Source organism: Dermacentor albipictus, chromosome 1, assembly GCF_038994185.2.
Source record: "Dermacentor albipictus isolate Rhodes 1998 colony chromosome 1, USDA_Dalb.pri_finalv2, whole genome shotgun sequence".
NCBI classification, from domain to species: Eukaryota; Metazoa; Arthropoda; class Arachnida; order Ixodida; family Ixodidae; genus Dermacentor; species Dermacentor albipictus.
Genome location: NC_091821.1, coordinates 268,961,981 through 268,985,262, shown reverse-complemented (window position 1 = coordinate 268,985,262; position 23,282 = coordinate 268,961,981). Strand labels below are relative to the sequence as shown.

At 49.4% G+C, this 23,282-nt stretch overlaps 1 protein-coding gene across 10 annotated transcripts in view; it reads left to right on the top strand.

Moving 5' to 3' along the window:
- The window catches only part of DIP2 (disco-interacting protein 2), a 349,848-nt gene that overhangs the window by 154,157 nt on the left and 172,409 nt on the right, over window positions 1-23,282 (top strand). The window contains exon 1 of one of the 10 annotated variants that reach the window (XM_065449305.1): window positions 1,972-2,005. The exons of 8 other annotated variants lie outside the window; for them this stretch is intronic. In XM_065449305.1, the coding sequence (XP_065305377.1) occupies window positions 1,987-2,005 (19 nt within the window). In that variant the 5' untranslated portion in view covers window positions 1,972-1,986. Of the gene's footprint in view, window positions 1-1,971; window positions 2,006-17,464; window positions 17,578-23,282 lie in introns of those variants that run through there. One more of the 10 variants, XM_065449314.1, reaches the window with a different exon arrangement.

Sequence of the window (23,282 nt, the reverse complement as noted above, 5' to 3'; positions counted from 1 at the left end):
ACGTTGACTTCGTGCCCTCTAGCGAGATTAGTATTCGGCTCCAAGGTTCTGAAGAGGGAAATGGGCAGTGTTTTTCATCACCCACAGCTTAAGTTACTTAAGGAGCTCCGCCACCCGTCAACGTGCTCGGGCGATCTGTGGCCTGGGAACGTTTGACCGCGATTTCACATTTTGTTGTTCATAAATACTGAAAAATATTTGGAACTGTTACACCGTAATTAACAAGCTGAAAGTAGGCTGGCGATATTGCAGCGATGCCTTCCGCTCTATTCTATGCCACTCTTATCGTACATCGTTCACGACCGGTTGATCGCATTGATAACGCGGGCGGAGCGTCGCTCTGACCACTGACGAAGCGGAAAAGGGCGCAGAGTAATAGCATCGGAAAAGGAATTGCCAGAAAATCGGGGCCCTGGATGTTAAAATAGCGCTTCGACTCTTTGGCTTCAGCCGTTGCCTCTGAAAAATGGTCACTCTCTAGAAAAGCGGCAAAATATCGAGCGGGAAGGTGGCGTACAAAGCACAGGACTTGTCCGAGGGGCGTATCAGTCGCGGCAGACTCGGGCGTTTCCGTGCGCGAGTCGGGGACGCTCCCGCCGTTCGACACTGGCGGTCGCAAGAAAGACGCGCTGTCGCCGCCCTCGCAGGAAGCGGCTGAACGGCGGTCATCGTGCGCCCTCTGGAGCGCAAGCGAGGCTCGAATCGTCGTCCACAAGCGGCTCGCTTGTCCGACGGGCCGGTTTGCGTGACCCGGCGCGGTGTTTTCGGACGCTGCCGGTCGCGGACGGGGCCCGTCCGACGCCGACCCTCGCACGCACCATTTGTGCTTCGGGTGTCTCTCCGCGGCGCAGCACAACCCGCCCTTGGTGCGTTGCACTCGTGTGCCTGCCGTCGGTTATTTTCAGTTTGTATACACAGGCGGCACCCGTATGGCTTCCCTCCCCCATTTCGCTCATTTGCAGCCATCATGGTTCGGCGGGTCTGGCTTTTGTCGGGAAGGCCGTTCCTCGGGGGACCCGTGCGTGGTACACGCAGCGCTTGGTGTGCTTCCATCAATGCGCACTGATTCGTAGTTACGCTGCTGCGCATCAGACACGCATAAAATCCTAGCTCTGCGTGGCATTCTGTCCAATAGTGTCCGACGCAGCTTGTTTCTCAACAGTGAGCAACCACGCAGAAGGTGGCGTCGCCCGTTTCAAACTGCGCATGCGCGCAGTTTGGTCACTTGGCTGAATGTGGGGCGCGTCCTGCATTATTTCTGCTGTCGCTCCTGTCTGTTTCAGTTCGGGCAATAACGTGCGTCTGAACTGCATACGCTGGTAGCGCGCAGCGCGGACGAGCCGTAATTCAAGTCACCTGGTCACTTCCCATAGCCGCCGGCGTTGCCTTTAGTGTGGGCGGCTGTCGTGAGCCTCCCGGGTCCTCTTCACTCTGACCCTGATAACGCTGCCTTTCGAAAAATTAAGATATTTAATTCAATTCTAGCGTTTCACGTGCCAAAACCACGATCTGATTGTGTCACACCGTAGTGGGGGGCTCCGGATTAATTTTGGCCACCTGGGGTTTTTTGACGTGCATCCCATGCACGGCACACGGGCGTTTTTTCTATTCTGCTCCCGTCTAAGTACGGCTGCTGCAACTGGGATTCGAACCCGCTACTTAGCAGCGGAACGCCATCGCCGGCCACCACGGCGGGTGTCAGCCCATTTCGCACGCTCCTTCGCTGGTGCACGTAACTGGTCATCGTCGGGCCGCGTGCGGGTTGTCGACCGTGATCCAAGGGCCGTGCTGGCTGGTCCACGGGGGGGCGTAACGGGGTAGCCTACTTTCAAGGGCGGCCGCTGGCATCCTTTCCTTCCAGGTGTCCTCTTCAAGGGCGTCGCTTGAAAGCAACGCCTGCCTCCTCTGTCGTCGAGGCAAACGCCCTGTGTTTGCGGAGTGCGTTGTGAGCGTCTCGGCTACGTCCGAATGTGGCAACCATCGGCGATGGATCGCATCCACACAGGTGCACCGTATGCTGGCATTGTCGTGCGCTCCTGCGTAGTGTCACTTCATTTCCGTACCTCCTTGTCGACCTTTCTATAGACTGACTAATCGTTGACTTCACTTTGTGATATTCTGTGCTTCCTGGCCAGGTATTCAATATAACGAGTTAACCTTTTCCTGTGCATATATAACTGTCATGTGCATGTTCAGTTCGCCTCGCCAAGGTATACCGGGTGCCTTGCCGTAATAGTAATGCGCTCGTTGTTTGTAAGGCCTTGTGATAGCAGACAGCGTCAGCTCAGTACTAACATAAGGCAAGGCATGCGTAGTCTGCGACAAATCGTGACTTAACATGAGAATGTGCTGCAGACAACTTAACTTTCGCGCATCGCTCGAGAATGATTGCTGTCATAATCAAACAATTCGCGCTGTTGATCCAAATGCGCAAAGTGTTATTTTGAGATATTACATCACCTTTGGCGTCAGCATATATATATATATATATATATATATATATATATATATATATATATATATATATATATATATATATATATATATATGTGTGTGTGTGTGTGTGTGTGTGTGTGTGTGTGTGTGTGTGCGCGCGAAAACGTCGTAGTTGTGCATTTCCTGACACTATAGATAAAGTAATGAAAACTAAATAAGTTTACCCACAACTAGGCCAATAGAAGAACACAGCGCGCACAGGTAATTTTCATTTGCTGTCAACGAACGTGATGACGTTTCAAGCCAATTAGGAAAGACATAGCCGCTTTTTGAGCCAATCAGAGCTGGCAGCATGGCGAATTAGGAGGATTTTGACCTGATATACCCCTGCAGGTCCGTTCTCCGTTGCACGATGGTCCCTGAGTCGACCGCGACGTCGGCTTCGCCGTACGAACGAGCGGCGGTGGTTAAGTACTTCGCACAGATGCCATCCTAATACCACCGAGTAAAACTATCTGCGTGGCCGTCATAAGCATGCTGAGAGTCCACGCAGCACCAGCACAATACGTTACTCTTCTTTTCGTTGCAGAAAATGTGCACCTTTCGCGAGTCATTCTCAAACTACAGAATGGCTATGCTATGCAAGTAGAAACAAGCTTGCTGTTTCGTGCCCGTGGGGCTGTGTTTTTCTCGTGCCGCGAGTTCTGTTCTCGTGCGTGCGAGTTCTGCGCGGGATTGTCGCTTCTGAAGAACTTGCCCCACGGTTGTGTGAGCATTTCGCCGTGGCGCGCTTGACATGTGTAGGCGTTTACGTCGCGTGGCATTCCCGCTTTCTTCGTCTGCGGCCCGTAACTTCCATCCCGCGTGAAAAATAGCTGTCTGTTTTTCTTTATTCGGATGTTTGCCAGCGAGTAGTGGTGGAAAGCGCTCATTTGCCTCTTATATACTGCTCCTTTGAAACACCCGAGCAGCGCTTGTGCGAGGAATCGTGCAGTTTGAAGGAGTGCACACGAAAGCACGCGACGCGAAGCTTTCGTGCAATGCGCCATTCGTGTCAGCCGCGGGAGAATCCTACCCTGGGGCCTTGCTTCTTTTATCCCTTCGCGTGTGGCTCCCGAGATGTCCGCCGGCTTCCAGACTATGTTTTCGGCCCCCTGGCGCGTCTTTCGCGCCACAGGTTCAACGAACTCTTCGGCTCGTTTTGCCTCCGTGTGCATTCCTTTGAGGAACGGGCGACGCGCTGTTTCTTTCCGTCGTATTGGCTCTGCTTCTTTCCTGATTTTATTCGGGCACCTCCGCGCAGTTGGTGTAGCGCCCTGTGATGCCTTTGACCAACGTTGCGCATGCGCAGAACGTTAGGCGACCTATAGCATTTAGCGTACGCACGCACGGGTCCTTTCCGGCGTTTTCGGGTTATGCTTGTTCTGTCTGTTCTTCTTGTCCTTCGTTAATAGAGAGTTTTAGAATAGGGGCCCCAAACGTTTTGGGGCCCCAAAGAAATAGCGTCGAAGCCACTGCGCATGCGCTAGACGCAAACTGCCTTTGGGTTTTGCGTTGGGAACGCTATTTCACCGATTTAGCGGGAGCCCAAATAGCGGCCCCAAAAGTTTTGCGTCGGCAAACATGGCGGCACCCATCGAAGCGACGGCTCTAACCTAGCACCAAACTGGGTTCGATTCGCGGTAACGCGTGAAGTTCGCAAGCTAGGAGAAGTGACTGCGGTTATCGCTTTCTCTCAACTAGCGTGTGTTATGAAGATTGACTCATTAGACGCCGCTGATATTGAATTCGATTGTGGATTTTATGGCTCGTAGGCCTAACACGGCTAAGCTTGGCTGGTGAAGGCTAGTAAAGTTGGTTTGCTCAAAACTAAACGCAACTAATTGTTTGCTACTTACAGAATAGCCTCTAAATTGTAATTAAATGCGAATACACGCAAGTCAAAATTATGATTCCTATCATAAAATGGTATACTTTATTTAATTATTTCTAATAGCTTTTCTTTGACGCCATAGTGGCGCTGTCAACGCAAGACGCTATCCGCAAACGTACAACCCTATTCTAAAACTCTTCACTCCTACGTGCCCCAACGCTAACACCCGCAAAGCTCTTTGGGGCCCCAAACTATAGGGGCCCCTATTCTAAAACTCCCTAATGACGTTTTTGTTTCATAACAACCCGGCAATGTGAGACAGGAATACAACTAAGCAGTATTTTCCTTTCAAAATTGCACGCGAAAGTCGACCAGCTACAGAATTTTGTTGTTTGGCCGCGAGCTCCACCGGAACCAATGTGCGGAACAAAACCGGGCGCTAGTAGTCTGCTCTACTGGTACGCTTCCTGCATCTGTTTTCGCACACATTGTGCCGCAAAGGAGGGGCAGCGTCTCGCGCAGCTTCCTTCATGCACGGAGGTGACCCGCCGTCGCGGGGCAGCTCGCGATTGTCACTGCGTGCAGTGATCTTTGTTCTGACCGCCGGGCCCTGCCGGCCCGAAAACTGGTTTCCTCCCGCGGGACCTCTATCGTCGCCGCTGCGCGGGAGAGAACAAATGCGAGGAAAAGTTGCACGCGTCCTCGATTGCGAGCCGAGCGTCGACCTCCTGTATGGACTGCATGCAAATATATCGCGTGCACCGTTTATCGCCCGCTCGCCTCCGTGTGCGCCGCACGATGGCACGTTTTGCTGCCCGGCTCGGCTGAGCGCCGTCCATGGAGCGCTGACACGATGACCCGTACATTTATTGCGCTAAACAGTGGGCAGGTTTCCGCCCGCGGTGTTCTTATCCAGGAGCTTGGACGCGTTTGTAAACAAAAAAGAGAAAAATAAAAAAAAGCTTTCTTTGGCACCCAGAATTCCGATCACATTCGAGTAGTCGTCAGGTTGCAAGATGACACTTTCGTCTCTTTCGCTAGCCCTGCCTCTTTTTTTCAATGAAGCATTCCTTGCCTCATTCCAGGCACTCTGCGGTAAGAAATGCGTGACCAATGGTGAATCGAAGCTGTCTTCTCGCACGATGCTCTGACCATTAGGTCACGATCTGGGTTTTATTTTTTCATTATTTGACAAGTACAACACAAAGAAGGGAAGACTTGGTCATGAACGCAACTAAATCCTCGAAAAAGTTCCCCGACGATTACGGTACTCCCTAATGCGACATTTGAGTGCAGCTCTATACGTGTTTTCATTTCCTGATATATTGGCTCGCGCGGACAATCTGTTTCGTGCGGCGCGTTGCAAACGAATCGGAGTGCTGCAAAACAAGTAACACTCGAGGCACAACGATGGCGGCGAGCAGAGTGGACGATCGTCGAAAATCTCATCTGCTGGTCAAGCGCGTCGGCTTTTGTACATGTCTCGCCGAAGGTTCCAGTGTAACTGCTGGTGCCCGCGTGACTTCCAGAAACTGAAAAAATTTTTTGCGCCAAAAAACACAACACACTTCTTTCTTCAACACGTCTTTCTTGTGTGTGTTGTGTTTTTTGGCGCAAAATTTTTTTTCAGTATGCAAGATCACCAACTAGCCCAGCAGTTAACTCTTCTAAAGGACTTCCAGAAAGTACTACACAATTTGTGTCGCGCATACAATCGGATTACAAATACTATAGCGCCACCTCGTAGTCTCAAGTGGCATTTTACTTTCCTCCTCACCTTTTCGCCATACTCTCAATCTCCGCTTCCCGCCTCATGTTTTCACTGCAGCCTCCCCCTCCACTTTCCTCCTCGCGCTCTCTTGTTTCATCACCCGCTGCGCTCCTCGTTCGCTCTCATCTTTCGCTGTGCTCGTTCGCTCTGCTACGCCGAGGAACGACGCCGACTCTCACGTAGGAACGGGCGCCTAAGAGCTGCGCTCTAGAATGTCCACCCATTCCGGTAGTTCTTTCTGGAAGAGCCATGGTAAGCCTCTCGTACGTAAACGACACTTTCAATAAAGTTTTCTATGACTGGACGGGCGTTTACATCAGCATTTCCTACGGCTATTCTGGTCTTCCGTACAGTATGGAGGCCATTATGAAATCCTAAGGCACGTCTTCGTAACTTTCTACTGGCAGATACCTCTTGCCGAGTAGTCTTATTGGCAGCTCCTTTTGTATAGTCCTGTCACGGATGTCCTAGGGAAAGACAGGGTCCCAGCAGTCTTTGAAGACATGCTCGACAGTCTGAGGCGTCCTGCATAAAATGCAGTTCACGGTACGTGGTTGGAAAATACATTTTTGTTTAAACCACGCCTTTATTGAAATTATTCGTATGTTCAGCTTGAAAAAAAAAATCGTTTGATATACTTGGTGTTACCAACATTCTCTTACCTCTCTTTAAAGCATTCCGCCCCGGGCCTCCAAGGTATAGCAACCTTATAAAGTGGTGCAGGCAACCGGACGTCTAATAAACATTTGTACATTTTCTCCCTTGAAACTGTAGTTAAATAATCTAAAGAAAAACTGACAACATGCGAAAAATCATAACCAGTTCTTGTCAGAAGCCCTTTACACGTTGAGTTCGCTTATTGCAGCAATATACGAAAAACTCAAGCAAGGCATTGCGCATCCTCACGTAGATGACTGTGCACAAGAATGCATAGTTCCGGAGTCGAAGAAAAATAAAAGGCGGCACAATCTGTCTTAGGAACCAATCGACAGTACGCATTCCTCTATCGCGATGAGGAATGAACAAATTGGTTCCCGCGTCCCCAAATGAATGTTGGCTACGAGAAAAATACAGTTGATCGCGTGAACGTAGACGGATTTATACCACGCCATGCCCACGTTTTTTTTTTTTAATTCTCGCTGTTTCTTCATTCCAGTATTCCTTACATTCCTTGTAATGTGCTAAAAGAAGGTGAACCGAGGGGCTCGATCTTTGTTAGTCACAATCACAGTAGGCGAACAGACAATGAAACCTAGGAAAGCGGTAAAATTATTATTATTATTATTATTATTATTATTATTATTATTATTATTATTATTATTATTATTATTATTATTATTATTATTATTATTATTAGTGAAGTGCAGATGATAAATGCAAATGAAAGTGAACGAAAAAAAAAACTTGTCCACCTGCGACGGATCCTCAAGGCTTCTAATACCTGCCGATTGTTTCATTCGGAAAAGTCGCGCTCTGGTGTGTTACGCCCCAAGCGCGCCTGGCCGTCCCGTTTGGTCCTCCTCTTTTGTCTCCCAGTGCCTTACTCATTGTCATTCATCAGGCCATTAAGTACACTGCATGGGCCTATCCCACGGATTTCAAATGATGTCGCTTCGGGTGAATCGCAGTCCCGGCACTGCATATTCGTCTAATCTTGGAAGTTGGCGCTGTTTGCTGCGCCAGATACGCATGCCTGTCCGGCTTCGCTGCTTTCTCTGCCTGTTCGGTCCTCTCCGTTGCCTGCCGCGGGGTGGTGGACGTGACGGAAGCGGGTCGTGTTTCCGCGGCGCTCCAAGGCGCAGTTTGTGAACTGACCCGCTAGTAACGTTCGGCGTAGCCAGTGTTTGCGTGTGCTTAAGCAGGAACATTTGCTTCCTTTTATTGTAACTATTCGACTGTGAACTTCGAGCGACTCGGTGGTTTCTCGCCGTGATCAGAGCCCCACAGTGTGGCCGGTTTTCTTTAGCATCCCCTCAGCGGCGCCGTACTTGTTGGGTTGTGTGCGAGGGAACTGCGTGACACGGGAGGACGCACAGCGCCAACTACTGTGCTGATGTCCGTCGAACATTTGCATGGATCTGCGGCGCAGCGCTTTCGAGGCACCGCGCGCACGGGCCCACAGTGCCGACCCACTCGCGCGCATCCCGCGTGACTGCGTCGAGTGTAGTCGGCCCTCGCCACCGGCCGCTCTACGTGTGCGGGGCCGGGTGACACTCGTGGAAGTCGCTCCACAAGCGCACTACGAATAACCGTCTGCATAGTCGCTCTGTTGTGTATATGTAATATAGTCCCCTAGGTTGTTTACTCTATTTTCTCTGCTAACCTCTCTTACTTTCCTTCTACTCCCCTATATCGCCATCTCCCACTGTTGAGCGCGCCGTTCAGGTGTCAGGCGACGGCGCGAGACAGTTACGGTGCGATCACAGTAATTTCCTTCCCTTCCTATTTATTTATTTATTTATTTATTTGTTTATTCAACAGCCCATTATTACTGCATGGGAAGAGCGAGATGGGTGCGGCTGCGCAGCCGCGACGAGCGCTGTCCTCCGCCCGCTTCAGAACCGTAGTACATGCTGATCATCGCGGGGCGATATGCAAGAGAGTCCCGAATGGCCCAAGCTGATCCGGAGCCCTCCTACACGGCCTCTGCACACCTGCGGAACGCGAAACTCCGTTACGGATGACCTTTATTGTTCCAAAGAGTTGCACTTGATGCTTTCGTAGCCGTTTTTCACAAAGGCACTGTCTTTCAGGGTTCAGCTACATTAGCCGCCAAACCAAACGCCCGTGCTTGGCTCGTTCGTAATTTCGTCGAGGTTTCTTTCCATTACTTGCTTGATGCATTCACGCACGCACGCACGCACGCACGCACGCACACACACACACACGCACACACACACACACGCACACACACACACACACACACACACACACACACACACACACACACACACACACACACACACACACACACACACAGGCACACCCACGCACACACAGCATGCTGTATATACGGCCTCGCCACTGAGCGTTTAGTCACCGAGAGGTCTCTGCGTCATCTATAGCAGCCGCGTCATCTTTCCTCTCTGTCCGTCTTGTACGTCGCAAGTCGCGTGTCACCACTTTCCCCCCCCTCAAACGCGGTTACAAAATTAGCCCCCCCCCCCCCCACAGATTAATTAGAAAGGCTGCTGATGCGTGCTTATGTATGTACGGGAAGATTGAGTCGTAATTTACTATATGGCTGCGTTCTTGACCGATCCCCACGGCCTCTTTAAGCCGAGATCTAGTCATTTCTGTGTTGACTCCCGCCTGCTATTTGCGTTGAAGCTGTTGTCACTGTGGGAGTCTTATGCGCAAGGAATATATGCACGATGACATAGCGATCGCTGATGAGTCGTCACTTTATCATGGGGATTATCGTTGGATACCGTATGAGCTGTAAGTATGGCTTAGTATCGGGTATGCAAAACCTTTTCTCCACGCATGCCTCAGCTGCGACACTTGTACACGATGGTATTGAGTTCGCGTGTGCTCGGAAATGCGGCATCAGTCCCTACATATTTTCTCCGCTCACCTGCTGGCCTCAACTCGGGGCGACGCGAGCACATGGGGAGGCACGGCGCCCTCCCCCCCCCCCCCCCCCCTCGTTGACGCTCGCCAGACCTTGTAAACACGCCCTGTCCCGGCCATATGGTTTTATTGGCGGGCGGATGGTGTCGCTGCATGTGGGGCGCGGACAAGCTCTGGGCGCAGACCCGCCCGTCTCTGGGTCGTGTCTCCTTCCGCGGCGGCTGTGTATAGGGGAGCCTGGCACGTGACTTGGGCTTCCACGCGCTGCATTTTAGTATAGCGGAGGCAGTGAGGAAAAGCTTATGCTCCACAGGCTCGCAGAAACACAAAATGAATTTCTTCGTCATTAAACCATTGCATTTGATGAGTGTACTGGAAAGTTCGCAACATGTATACGGCGGAGAAGGAAATCGCCTTTATCACGGAATGCCTGGTCGGTACATTTTAGCTCAGGGGAGTACAAGGTGTAATGTCGCGGTGTAGCGGTGCGCGTGGTTCCAAGATTAAGTAAAATTTCAGAGGACGTAAAGCTGAATCGCCACAAGTTAATTCCTGCTTTGGATGCCCGCTCGCACCATTTCCTCTGGCTTCGCTTGTAGTTGCTTGGATAGCGTAAACAAGTGTGGTTATGTCATATGTCACTCGCACAGGGGCGGGACTACCGTTTGTGCGTATGCATCCTGTTCGGACAGCTTGGCGTATGGCTCGACCCTTAGCTCTCTGATTACACAAAATGCATCGAAGTGGCAACTCACGGTGTTGCTTCCGAGAAACACCCATGCTGATCGTCCTGCGAAGCAAGTGTTCCCGAGTGGCGGGAGCTCAGCGAAAACCACGCATCGTTCGTCCTCCCTGCCCTCCCTCGCTGCGGCTGACCATAGCGGAAGCGGCAATACCTTGGCGAGTGCCCGCGCCACATTAGAGGGAGCCACCGCCCGCGAAAATCACGATTCATGTGTTTCACAAGAATGGATGCCATACGAAAACGGGCGCATGTTTGCTTAAAGCACACGTTTGTACTCGTCGCGGATAGCTTCTCAACAGAAGGCGCGGATGGTACCGTATTACTACGCGTATGCAAAAGATAACTCACAAGGCTAGACTGTATGTTTGGTGGAGAAGGGCATCTGTCAGGACATAAAAAATTTGTAATAAATTTATTTTTATGTATGGCAAGCTGACTCCTGTCACCACACCGATACAAAGGGGCAGCCTTTAAGTTTATTCGTCCACACGCTGGCGTGTTGCTGTTATCAGATCTGAACTCCGCGCAAAAGAAATCAAAGTCGCCGGCTACGTGGCGTTCGCCAAGGGTACCCACAACCTTCGTATCTTTCACGTGCTCTGCACATATGCAGGTTGGTCTTGGAACAATGCGCGCTTGCACGTGCATTGAAGTACGACCGGTGTGTAACCGCCACACGCCGCCGCCTCCGGGCAAGCAGCTCGCCCCGATGGAGGCCATCAGCGGGGAATTGTGCTGCGCGAGCAAATGCTGCGAGCAGTGTAAAGATTTGTGCCTTGTTGCAGTGGTTTTTCGAGAGAAAGAAAAAGAAACAAAAACAACTCAACATTGCGCTGATTGATACGCACTCCATCTAACGAAAGCTTCGTCGATGAGATCATCATTTCAAACGCACGATTGCCGAATGGTATACGTGCATTTCACAGCGAGTTTCCCCATTCCACTGCTTCTACAAAGTATCCGTAGTTAAGTAATGACCCGTAATATTGGGCTAGCTTGTTCTGCATGACATTTCGACGAGGACAGAGCCATTGACTGTCTGTTGTTGGTTTTGTTCTCGTCAGAAAGTCGCACTGTTATACTTTCAATCGTACTTGTAGTGTTTAGGGAGGCCACGGATTAGTGGAATAAATGACAATTATTGCGAGTAACAGTTTTTAATACGATTAGCACACTTCGGGAACTTCACCCAGTTGTCAGTATGTCTGTTTGTCTTCGGCTAACCTCTTTTACGCGAACTCGAATCACCGAGTCTGCGGTCTAATGGGCAGAGCATTGGGCTGGTGTGCCGCTCCTCAGAGAACCCGTTTTCACGCCAACTTGGATCACTGGGCGTGGGCCGCTGTTTTCAACGAAACCATTTCATGCAAACTTGGGTCACTAGGTATGTGCCACTGGGTGTGTGCCGCTCTTCAGTGACAAAAGAAAAAAAAATTTTTTTAATTGATCCGGTGCTGGGCGGAATCGAACCCGCGACACGCTAGTTGGCGCAGCGTGTCCAGAGGGAGGCGCGAGAGGGGAGCCTGGCTGCAGTAATATATACATGACGCGTATCGGTGGTGGCAATACACTGTGTCGCTACGTCGCTTCGTGCTAATCCCATTGACGCCTATAGTCATCTTGAGATGGTATCTGCCGGAATTCTATTTATTTATTGTATGACGAATCGGCTTGGGCCGTGCGACGGACGAGGTAGCTTTTAATACGGAACGATGAGAGGGAAGAATGAAAACTTATTTCAACGAAGCCGTGTTAGATGTTGGGTTATACTGGCACAGGAGGAGGGAGGAGCGAGTTTGTTGGGAAGGCACCGTTACTTCTCTTGCTTGGCAAACACACTGTCGAACTGTGGACTCGAAGGTGCCTTCGTTTCAATTCCTTACTGGCAGTGAACGCACGCACGCCGCCGTACACACACGCATGTATGCATGCACGCGCGCGCACACGCACAGATGTAACAGAAAGGGAATGTAACAGGTGACACGAATTCCTGCACCTGCGCAGGGTTGCTTCGATACGCGGCCGCGCTGCCTTGCACTGGCGATCCGCAGAGCGCGGCAAGCGCTCACCATCCCCACACTCTTTCATCACATCATCGTTTCTTTCACTTCAATGTACATAAACCATAGGAACAGGCGGAATTGTTAGTTACACCACGCCGCCTCATAAACAGTGTAATATTATGACAAATACAATGCTTATTAACGCCTGTACGTATTCGACCTTAATCTGGAGCCTTTCCTGACATTTTTTTTCTCGTATAATTGGCTTTTACTTCTAAAAGTACTTTTTGGTCACCCGACCCTTCAATATATTGTTTTTAATTGGCTTTACACCTACGATACCTCGGTGGTACCGGCTAATAATTTCCCTCTCGTTTATTTTTACTTTCCTTTTTCTTTACACGAGGGACTCCAAAACTGGCCCCTCTCGTTTTCTGCTTGTCCGCGCATGTCGTGACCGTTGTTCACCGCATGTACCCGCACGTACCTGCAGTGTGTCGGGCACGTAATTTTCCGCGTATTTATGTCCGGAGAAGCCACCCGTCGACGTCCTCAACTTGGACATGGCGCAATTTCCGGAGCTACCTCCATCTTAACCCGCGTATGTCTCGCCGTATCCAACCGCTCGTCCTGCTTTCTCTCTCTCTCTCTCTTTTGCGAGTTCGACTCCTCCGCGCGGCCGTCCCCGAAGGATAGCAGGCTCTTGTGTCCTTTGCGCGTGCTTTTCTCAGTTGCTGCAGCGCGAAGCCGTGGGTGTTGGGAGCGGCACAGACGGCCATGCTGTATTAATCGCACTTCCGCATCGCACGCGCTCCTATACTGCCGGGGATAGAGGACGTGGGCGGTGCCTCGCGCATGTGTCTCCAATCCGCGGTATGTCCTTTTACGGCTTGTTGGGCTTCTTCCGACCTCTTTTAGTTCGCTTTGATACGGGAGAATCGCGCGAAAAAACGACGGAGCGAAATCCCGGCTGGTGAGTTTTCTCGGAACGTCTCCGTGTACGTGGTGTCTCGTTGCGTGCATGTAGCTGTGAAATGCGGAACCTTGCGCAGTTCCAACAGAATTGGCTCCTTTCCAGATGGAATTGTCTGCATTACGCCCACTGTCTGTCCGATCCATGCAGGAATTGCCACAAGAAAGCGGTAAAAACTAAGCTATTGTGCTACAGAACAAGTTTTCATGGGTTACGGTGAAGAGTAATTTTCGTGAAGGAAAAATGAATTTTTTGGGTTTTATGTGCCAACATCACGCTCTGATTATGAGGCACGTCGTATATAGTGGGGGACGCACCAACGCACGATATACACGGGCGTTTTTTTCATTTCGCCCTCATCGAAATGCGACCGCCGCGACCGCGTGCTTAGCTTCACAACGCCAAAGCAACCGCGGCGGGTAGTGAAGGAAAACACAAGGGGTTTTTAACCATTGAAAACTGAAATGTTTCGGCCTACTAGAGTTAGCTTTAGTTCATACATTTATCAGTATTTGTAATTTGCACTAATTCGCGCCTCGACTCGTTAGAACAGACACCGCGAGGGGGCAATAGCGGGGGGGGGGGGGGCGTGCAAGCCCCGTTTCCCTATATATATGTATATATATATATATATGCGACCGATTTTTGTTAATCATGTCCTCAGAAAGCCAACAGACAACGAACCCAAGGAAAACATCGGGGAAATTAGCTGTGTAAGCTAATTAGTAAAACTAGTAAAAACCTGGCAGCGTGCGCAATCTCGGAGGCCATGAATCCTTCCGCTAACTTGGGTGTCCGCCCATCATGGCTACGAGTGGCGCTAGCTAACACTCCCACGGCTAGGTCTAGTAAACATACATACCCAAGTTATTGGATGGATTGATAACCGTCGCTATAGTACAATTGGTAGACCAACGCACGCGTAGCCTGTGGGTTCGGCTCTCACCGACGGCGTAATCTTTTCGTCCACTTTCATTTCCCCTTTTCCCTCATCGTTTTCTACATTTAAATTTCAACCACAGATAATTTCCCCCATGCTTTCCTTGGTTTCATTGTGTGTGGGCTTTATATATCTATAGGATTGCGGATTACTGCTGTAGTAAAATAGGCTGAAAATGTGTCAGGGAGATTTGTCTTTGTCATTGGGAGAGCTGATTATCAATCATAAATAAGGGGACGTTTTCAGACAGTGTTGTCAAACTTTATGAAGCATGTCGCTGATCTCTGTAATGATTCCTGGAAGAATACGTATCCCACATATTTGCAGCTATTAATACGATTACAGAAACGAGCTCTTGTGATTATGACGCATTCGGAATACACAGACCCGAGCAGACTTGTAGTTTAGTCTTCCCACATTTAGCTATCAAATCTGTCTGCACACAACAAGTAGAATTACTGCAAGTTCTCGTGTCCCCGACCCCGTTGCGCATTAGTTACAATGAGTAGTTCTCATAATTCATGATGAACGAGAGGTTAATTACGCTATATCGAATAGTGGCTTCACGACACTCAAAAGGAACACAAGGGCTGGAAAAACTAATGTTTAGCTTACCTATATGCCGAAGCCGTTAAAATGAAAAGCCACTACAATTTTGTGGCGCTCTCGTATGGAATGAAATTTCTAATAATATCAAGTAAGGATCTTGAGCGATCATTTAGCGTTACTTATTAGACGTCTAAAAAATTATGAAGTAATTTCACGAAATAAAAAATGAGTAGTTTTTAGTCATTTAGTATACGTCTTGAATACTTCAGTTCTCGTGCGAAGCCTGAGTTTGTGTATTCCTCACTGGATGTCCGAATATTTCATGCGCATGTGATGTAGATCCCCGCCCTTTCGCTATTTTGTATGCCTATTTTGCCATGGATCCCCTGCTAGCTTTGTGGATATAGGCAGACACTTGTATGTTCCGATTTTGTGCCAAAATAAGCAATGCTAAATTCTGAAGAAAAAGTCAGACAAAAATGTTAAAATTCTCGCTGAGACTGTCAAGTGTATTTTAAAGGAACGTGGGCGTTTTGGAACACTATATTATAGGTTAACGTGACCTGAATAATTTAACTAGTAGTTTCATGTTTGCCTGCTGTGTGTGTAGATGACGATAAAACAGTGAATCTGACAGCAGGGTGTCGAGGGCTCTTACCTTGTTAGTATATTTTTATAATGGATGATGACAGCTTAAGTTCAGCGTTTGCCTTGAGATTGTAAGGTTGCAAATATAACACGATTCAAGAGAACACAAATAACCTAGCTTTTTTACTAGAAAAAAGCACTTAGTCTACATTATTCCTCAAATGTTCTGGTTAATGAGCGTTCGTGGCACAACTAAATTCTACGGAACGCGCCTGGCCGCTTGCTAACAAGGCGATGACAATTACCCGAGCTTCATACGAGGTACATACTAAGCCTCCGCCCTTGATCTACCTGAAAGCCGCCTTGAAGTATTAGTTGGCCCTAAAGCCGTGAGAAACGGAAGCCATTTGTTCAGATTTGCGTAAGCGAGCTCAGCCGCTCCGATATCTATGCCTTTCTATGCAGCCAACCGTTGTTATTCGCCTGCTGCGTTCTAAATATGAACACCAAATTTCTTCCAATTGGTTTTGGCCAACTAATTTACTCCTTCGCTTGGGAACGTTCACCAATCGACTGCACTTAGTAATACCGCAGAACCCGCAGTGTTTACACCCATTCATATCGGTTTTGTAAAGAATGAAAACAACATCAATTTTGCGAGCGCAATGTGAAGTCTGTGATGACCACCGGGTTGGGAAGCACAGCATGAAGACTACCACAGTGAAGGCAACCGTTGCTTCATCATGCACGAAGCCTATTCGTCGTGCAGCAAGTCACGGCCGCTTACGTACTCGTTTTGAATGATAAACTGCGTTCTAGAGGGACATTGTTGAAGCAACTTTCCCACCTTCGAAGTCGCTAAAATGTCGCCAATTTTCATTCAAGTTGCTAAAAAAGACGCCGGTCGCTAAATAGAAAGAAAAAAAAGTTGCTAAATCTAGCGACAAAATTGCTAAAATGGCAATAGTGATTATTACAGACCGGTAAATTATCAAAAGCAACGCTGATTTTGTGTTTTCTGAGGTGGTTAAGTTAGACTTGGCCACAGCTGTCGTTTTGTTGGATTTGCCAGTGTGCAGCCAACAGTGCCATTTAATAAGTGTGGGCGGGGGACAAATGACCTACTGGTCAACGTTTATAGATCTATAAACGTTGCGATCTATAAACTACGCGAGGTCGCATTGCGGCGTTAGCCCGTTTTCTCTTTCTTTTTCGAAGAAGAGGACAACCGATTTTCTTTTTCTTTTCGGTTGTGTTCGTTCCGTTCTCTACGACGCAATCACGCGTATTACGGAAATGCTGTCCTCAAAAATAGTTATCGCATTCTTATTATGCGATCCCTCTCATATGTTATGGCTTTACAGGGCAATGCCGACGCACATAGCTTATATGTAACATGCTGGTTCACCAACCGCAGTATATCGCTGTGTTGAGCAGCGCCATCGGCCTTATGCAGGAAGGCTAGCGTAGACATATAGTGATTTCAAGCCTACTAGACTTGAAATGCGTGAGAACGATGCCGGTGTATCACAATTATTTAACAGCGCCTGCCGCTTAGATGTTCCGTGGTTGCCTTAGGTTGGCCGTACACGAGCATGCGCTCTTACGTTTTATGTTTTAGTCCCTACGCCAAGCGATCGGATAGAGAGCAGAGTTACCATTTCATGCTGGTAATACAGAGACACCGGTCCTGTTCGTTGAATTAAAACCGACACACGCAAAATAGTTCACAGCACACACACACACACACCGCGGCTGATAATGCATGTCACGTGTTTGCGTCCCTAAGAGAGATTTCCGCGTACTGTAGTTACCGATGCACCGAAAGGCTTCCCTGACGACCTCATATGAACGGTCAATGCGTACATTTCACAAAGTACGACCTAAAGCATCTCGAAATCGTTCCGCAGCACGCGACAGCAATACTTTCAAGCAACGCCGCGCCGGATCGCGCAAGTCAGAGAGGAGGAAAGGCTCGCCGCGCGCCCTTTCCTCCTCGCCAAGCGTCATGCACGCAGTGCTGCCAAAGAGGAAAAGTAGCAACAACGTTTGACACAATTATGATGCTCTTGTAGTGCATGAGCCGTGACAGCATGGGCAACGACGAGGAGTATATAGGACGAAAGGTAGAAGCTCGTCATGTGCATTTACGATGCGTAAATATAATTGCCGCTGCGTAAACGAAGCCGTTTCCTTGTTTTGAAAACAAGCACCAGAATAACGAAAGCAAAAGTGCTGAACTTTCTGATCTAGTGTGAAAGTCCAACCAAATCGAAGAGACCTGTAGATTAGACTGAAATCTCTCACATCCTTCTGTGATTTAACAAAATTTAAAGCTCGTTAGCCTTCCTTTAGCGAAGCTACATCTTAGGTGCACTTTCAGCGCGCTGCGCGAATCTAATTATCCACTCTCGACTTTTAAGGAACTTACAGCTGGCTTAGGTACCTGCAGCTTCACTGTATGTAATAACCCTCCCGCCAAATTCCTGGGAGCAATTACCGAGCTCTGTGTTTAACGAGCTGGCCTAATTGCTCCAAGTTCTGCCTGGTGACCCTCGTGGTCTACGGGACCCTCACGGGGTCCCGGAGGTAGCTCGCCGTACTTTCCCAGTGCCCGGAAGTGCATGTGGTTCCCAGCCGCGGAAGCTGGCGACAGGCGGCGGAAGACAGGTTCCACTGTTTCGTTCTCGCTCAAGCGCGCCCCTTTGTTCTCGGCTGTTTGGCCTCGAGACTTCCTTCCTGCTTTCCGCTCGCCACTCTGACTGGAAGAAGCCGCACAGATGAACGATGGCGACGTGAAGTGCCTTCTCTCGACCAGCTAGCAGATCTCGCGCTTTGATCTCGCGACAGTGGTCACTGAACGCGCAGATGAATTCCTCTCGCAGTGGTTGTCGGAGTTTGCGTCCGGGGACGCGAATGTGCGTGTAAGGTGCGGGTATCTCTCACTAACATTCTTTCCGCTTTTGTCGATGCATATTCCGCCTCCGGATTTTTGTCGGGGTAAAAATCGCGGTGCCAAACTATTAATTGTTGTGGTCACCAGGCCAACAGGTGTAACCTTGTCCCTCGAAGCCTACTGCCCCAAACCCTCCGTCAGCGTACCTCCGCACTCGCATGACGCCATTCAGGATTGGATACCGTATCCCTTGATGTTTTTAACAAATACATATTTGTCATCATCATGTTTTCGGATCTTTCTTGCCAGCTGCCACCCGCTGTGCAGCTGGCATATTGGCCTGCCTCCAGAGGCGATGACGCGATGCTGCATTTAGCTCTGTTAGCGTAGCGGCCCGGACTACGGGCTGGCAGGTAGTTCGGGCCGCTACGCTACTTCTGCTATTTTCTAGGTGAATGCGCCATCCAGTGATAGGTCGAATGCCCCGATCACTTTCTTTACGCTGCTACGCGAGGGGGTGCTGATGAGTTCCTAGCTTTGACCAGAAACAAGAGAGCCAGAGTTATGAATGAAATACAATTGAAACTCGATTTAACGAAGTGATGACCACGCTTGAATTGATTCGTTGAATTGGGAAGTTTATAAAATCGAGAAAGGAATTTTTCGGCCCTTCGAAATCTAAAATTGTAACGTAGCGACACACACAAGCTACAGCAGCATCAGATTTGCCGCTAATCCAGCCGTCTGTTGCATAAACCATGAAATAACGAAAGCAGCCACCGCCGCCCCTACCGAGGCGGTGTTGAGTCCGCAGTTCCGTGCATGGGCGCGGCGTGCAGCCTCGCCAAAATTAAGCTAGGGCCGCGAGTATGGGGCCTAGATGTTTTAACGCGTTAGCTTTAGGACGCATGCCCGAAGAAAACCCGTCTCTGTCAAACTGAGAAAAAAATCACCGCTTTTTTACTCATTTACTTCAGGAAAAAAACTTTAAATGGAGTTCGGCCAAATTAGTTTCGTTAATTCGGGTAGGAACGCAGGCAGTATCCGGCTCCTCACCCGAAGCTAGGCAGACCCCAGGCCTCGGTGCTGAGAACGCTGCAGACGGGCTCCTTTCCGTCTCGCTCAAGGCTGAGCCACTACACTCCGGGTGTGGATCCCCGCTGCCCAGACTGCGGCGAGGAACGGTCCACCTTGAACCACAATGGCAATGGCAATGTCCTGCGTTGCGCCACTCGCCTTTCAACAGGCAAGAAGACTGGGATGAAGCCGTCAAGAGCGACGACCTTCAAGTCCAGCTTCGGGCTGTCCAAAGGGCCTGCGACAGGGCTGAAGATCACGGTCTTCCGTCCCCGGCGCGGGTGCGGCCCGCGACTACCACAACGTAGTCCCTTAGGACCAGTTAAAGTTTCTAGTCTGTCTGTCTGTTAATTCGGGTAGATCACAACATTGGACCCTACGTGTACCTGTCGGAGAATGGAAATTTCTTCGTTAGATCGAGAACTTCGTAAAATCAGGCTTCGTTAGATTGAGTTTTAACAGTAACACATTTAGTCAACACGTTGTCCCCTGAGGCTGATGCATTTGTACAAGGTAGTTGAAGCTTTTCTATACCGTTCAAATAGAAATCTCTTTGTTGCGCCTCAAACGAGCTCTCAGCAGCATATTTGACGGCACAAATGTCCTCGCAACGTTACCCCTTCAGATGTTGATTCAAGTTCGAGAACAGATAATAGTCCGAAGGGGCTGGGGCCGGTGGGGGGGGGGGGCATTTTGGACCAATAGGAAACCCAGGGTGTTCGATAGGGAAGCCGCACGCACTGTTGTACGTGTGCGCAGGTGCAGTGTCGTGAAAAAAAAAAAATCCCTTAGGTCAGTTTTCCTCGGCGTTTCGTCTTGTTTCTTTCAACTAGTTCAGGAGGTTATCACAATACTGTCCGGTAACACTCTGAGGTAGGTAGTCTACCAACAGAATGCTGTATTTGTCCCGGAAAATGAACGCCATGACTTTTTTGGCCGATTTCTGGGCACGGAACTTCTTCGGCCACAGAAACCCACTGCGACACCGTTCATTTGTTCCTTGGTTTCAGGATCATAGATGTGGATTTAATCCTCAGTCAATAACCTAGCCAAAAAGTCCTACGCAGCTTCAGAATGAGCCAAAATACCTTTGAATGCTTCAACTATCTTTCCTTCTTCTGGTTCGCTGTTCAAACATTTCGGCACCCTCTTGCTGAAAGGTTGCGCAAGTCGAGGATAGTCGAGATAACAAACCCAACACGCTCCCGTGAGATGTCCAGTATTGGCAGATATTCGCCGGTCCTTAACAATGAGCTCCTGGCACAGCATCGGATGTTTCCGGTTCAGCTGAGGTTAGGGGGCCCCGTCCACTGCGGGGTTCATCTTCAACGGCAAACTGCCCAGTCTTGATACAAGATATCCAGGCTTTGACAGTGCTGTACGAAGGACACTTCTCGCCCAATGTTTGATATTTGCAAAGTTATACTAGTAGGCTGTCATATGCCCTCACACTCGTCTTTCTATTTTATCTGGAAGGGAGCAAAGCCAGTAACTTCTCAGCACCCCCTCGTACATTGCACGATGGCACTCACGCGTCGATGTCTCTTTTCTTGTCGGCACTGAAAATGCAAGCACTCCCGAACGAAAGAAAGACGAAAAAAGGAAACGCAAAATTCTGGAAGTGATCGTGCGTCCATGCCGCGTATATGCGCACCGCACGGGATCGTCAGGGTGCCCCATCCTGGAGCTGCCATGCTTGTGTACACACCTACGCAGCTGTCGTTACTCGTGTTTTTCCGCACGCACGTGTTTCCCGGCTGGCGCGGCGAGGGGTGCCGTCCTGCGGCTGTGCGCCTTTTCCTGTTCCAGGCGCTTCGCGGGTTGCTTTCCACGAATCGCGTGGACGGCGACGCGATCGCCTTTCGTGCGAGCGGAACTGAGGGCGGATTACGGTGGCTGACTCGCCCGACTGCGTCCCACACTGTATGATGCCGCTCAAATGCCGCCGATGCTCTGTTCACAATGCGAACTCCCTTTAAACATTCCAGAGCTGTCATGAAAAAAGCGCCGAGGAAGAGGTGCGGGCAGCAGCTCACTTGATGAATAAATTTAGCGCTGGATTTTTTTAGAGAGTTCCGGCCTTCTACACGGTTTAACCTCGAGGCAGCTTGCCCCGGTGTCAGGTAGAAACAATTGTGTGCAAACAAGAATACAAAACTCGTGCGCTCCTGCCTTGCCAATTCTATCTTTTGCGATATAACGACAGATGCACAGGAAATGGAGGTGGTTTTTGTGACGCACGGGAATCTAATAAAACGATGCGCGCTTCCGGTGTTATTAGATGACCCACAACTAGGGGGAGATAGATGGCTGCTGCCTCCTTGAGAGGCGTTGAGCAGTGCGCCTGAGTGCGCTTTCGCCCGAGTCGACCTCCGGGGTGCGGGGTTCACCGAACTTCTGCGGCTGACGAGCGGTGCATGATATGCATGCGCGGATTCCTGTACCTTTTATCCCAGTGCAAAATGACGCACTACCCCGTCGGGGTGTTAACGCTAATGCCGTTGATATGCGGCCCGTGTCACGGAGCTTGCAATTTATGCTGCCGCTTTGTGCCCATAGGATCGTGCCTGTGCGTCGGCCGTCCAACATACATGCAGCTACCCTTCTTCCTGTTTCATTTTACGAATTATGTAGATCCTACGCACTGAGGGAATTGGTGAAGACGGGGCTTTCATGAACCCGCGAGTGGCATAAAAGAGACGCGCTGCGGATTTCAATGATGTGTCCCTCAGCCATCATTCGTGGTACACCTTGCAGAGCAAGCGGAAGTATTACCATAGAATAAAGAACCTTTTATTTAACGTTAAAACGGTGCTGAATCGCAAGACACTGCATGCTCGACCTATTAAAAGTAGGGTGCCTCCATGCGTCACGGACCTTGCAGTTACTCGTAGTGTTGATGCCGCTTTGTGCATGGGTGGTCTATTTTCCCACTGCTCATAATTTAATAAACAACCACCTCGATGCCAGCAAGTGAGTGAACCTGATCCCTTCCGACTCAGGGCAGGCAACGCCTGCCCTGTGCATTGCCAGGCAGTGCCACCGTCGGCTATTAGAAAGTGCCACCACACACCGTACTAAGGCTAAGCGATGGGCTAATGGGTACATGATGAACAAATAATTAAACCAGCGAAATAAATGCATACACAGAGACAATTAAGAAGTGTAGAGGACGATGCCAGCCTCGCCCTGAGCACTTCTTGTCGCTGTGTACAACGTTACTAGAACCTAACCTAGTCTAGTAACGTTGGCTGTGTATATGTCTAGTTTACTGGATTAATGGTTGGACGGACGGACGGACGGACGGATGTTATGTGGGTCCCCTTTTGAACGGCATGGTGGGTTGTGCCACCAAGCTCTTGCTATTATACTGCCTAATGTCCTACCTAGGTTAAAAAAGAAAAAGAAAGAAACCCACGATAAATTCCCATAACCAAATGTTCTGACCCTTTATTGTGAACTTTGTTTTTGTATGTCACCATTTCTTGTCATTTACCTGCTTTTCTTCCACCAATCTTCCAATCGCCTCTTACTAATCTCTATTGCAGAGATGTTTACTTTCCCCCCTGCTCTCGCTGAACCCAAGTGCTTCAAGGAGTCCAGGGGTGCCTAAATCAACCACTGGGCAGATATTTTCACATTCTAATAAAACATCCTCCATCGTTCCCGTAGCTTTACCACAGCAAGCACATGCTTCTTCTTCGTTCTTATATCTCGCTTTATAGGTGCGTGTTCTAAGACATCCTGATCTCGCTTCGAAAAGTAATGAGCTTCCCTCTGAGTTATCGTAAATTGTTTCTGTCCTGATTTCGTTTTTTCCTCTTCAGTAATTACTCATATCAGCTTTCTTTTCCATTG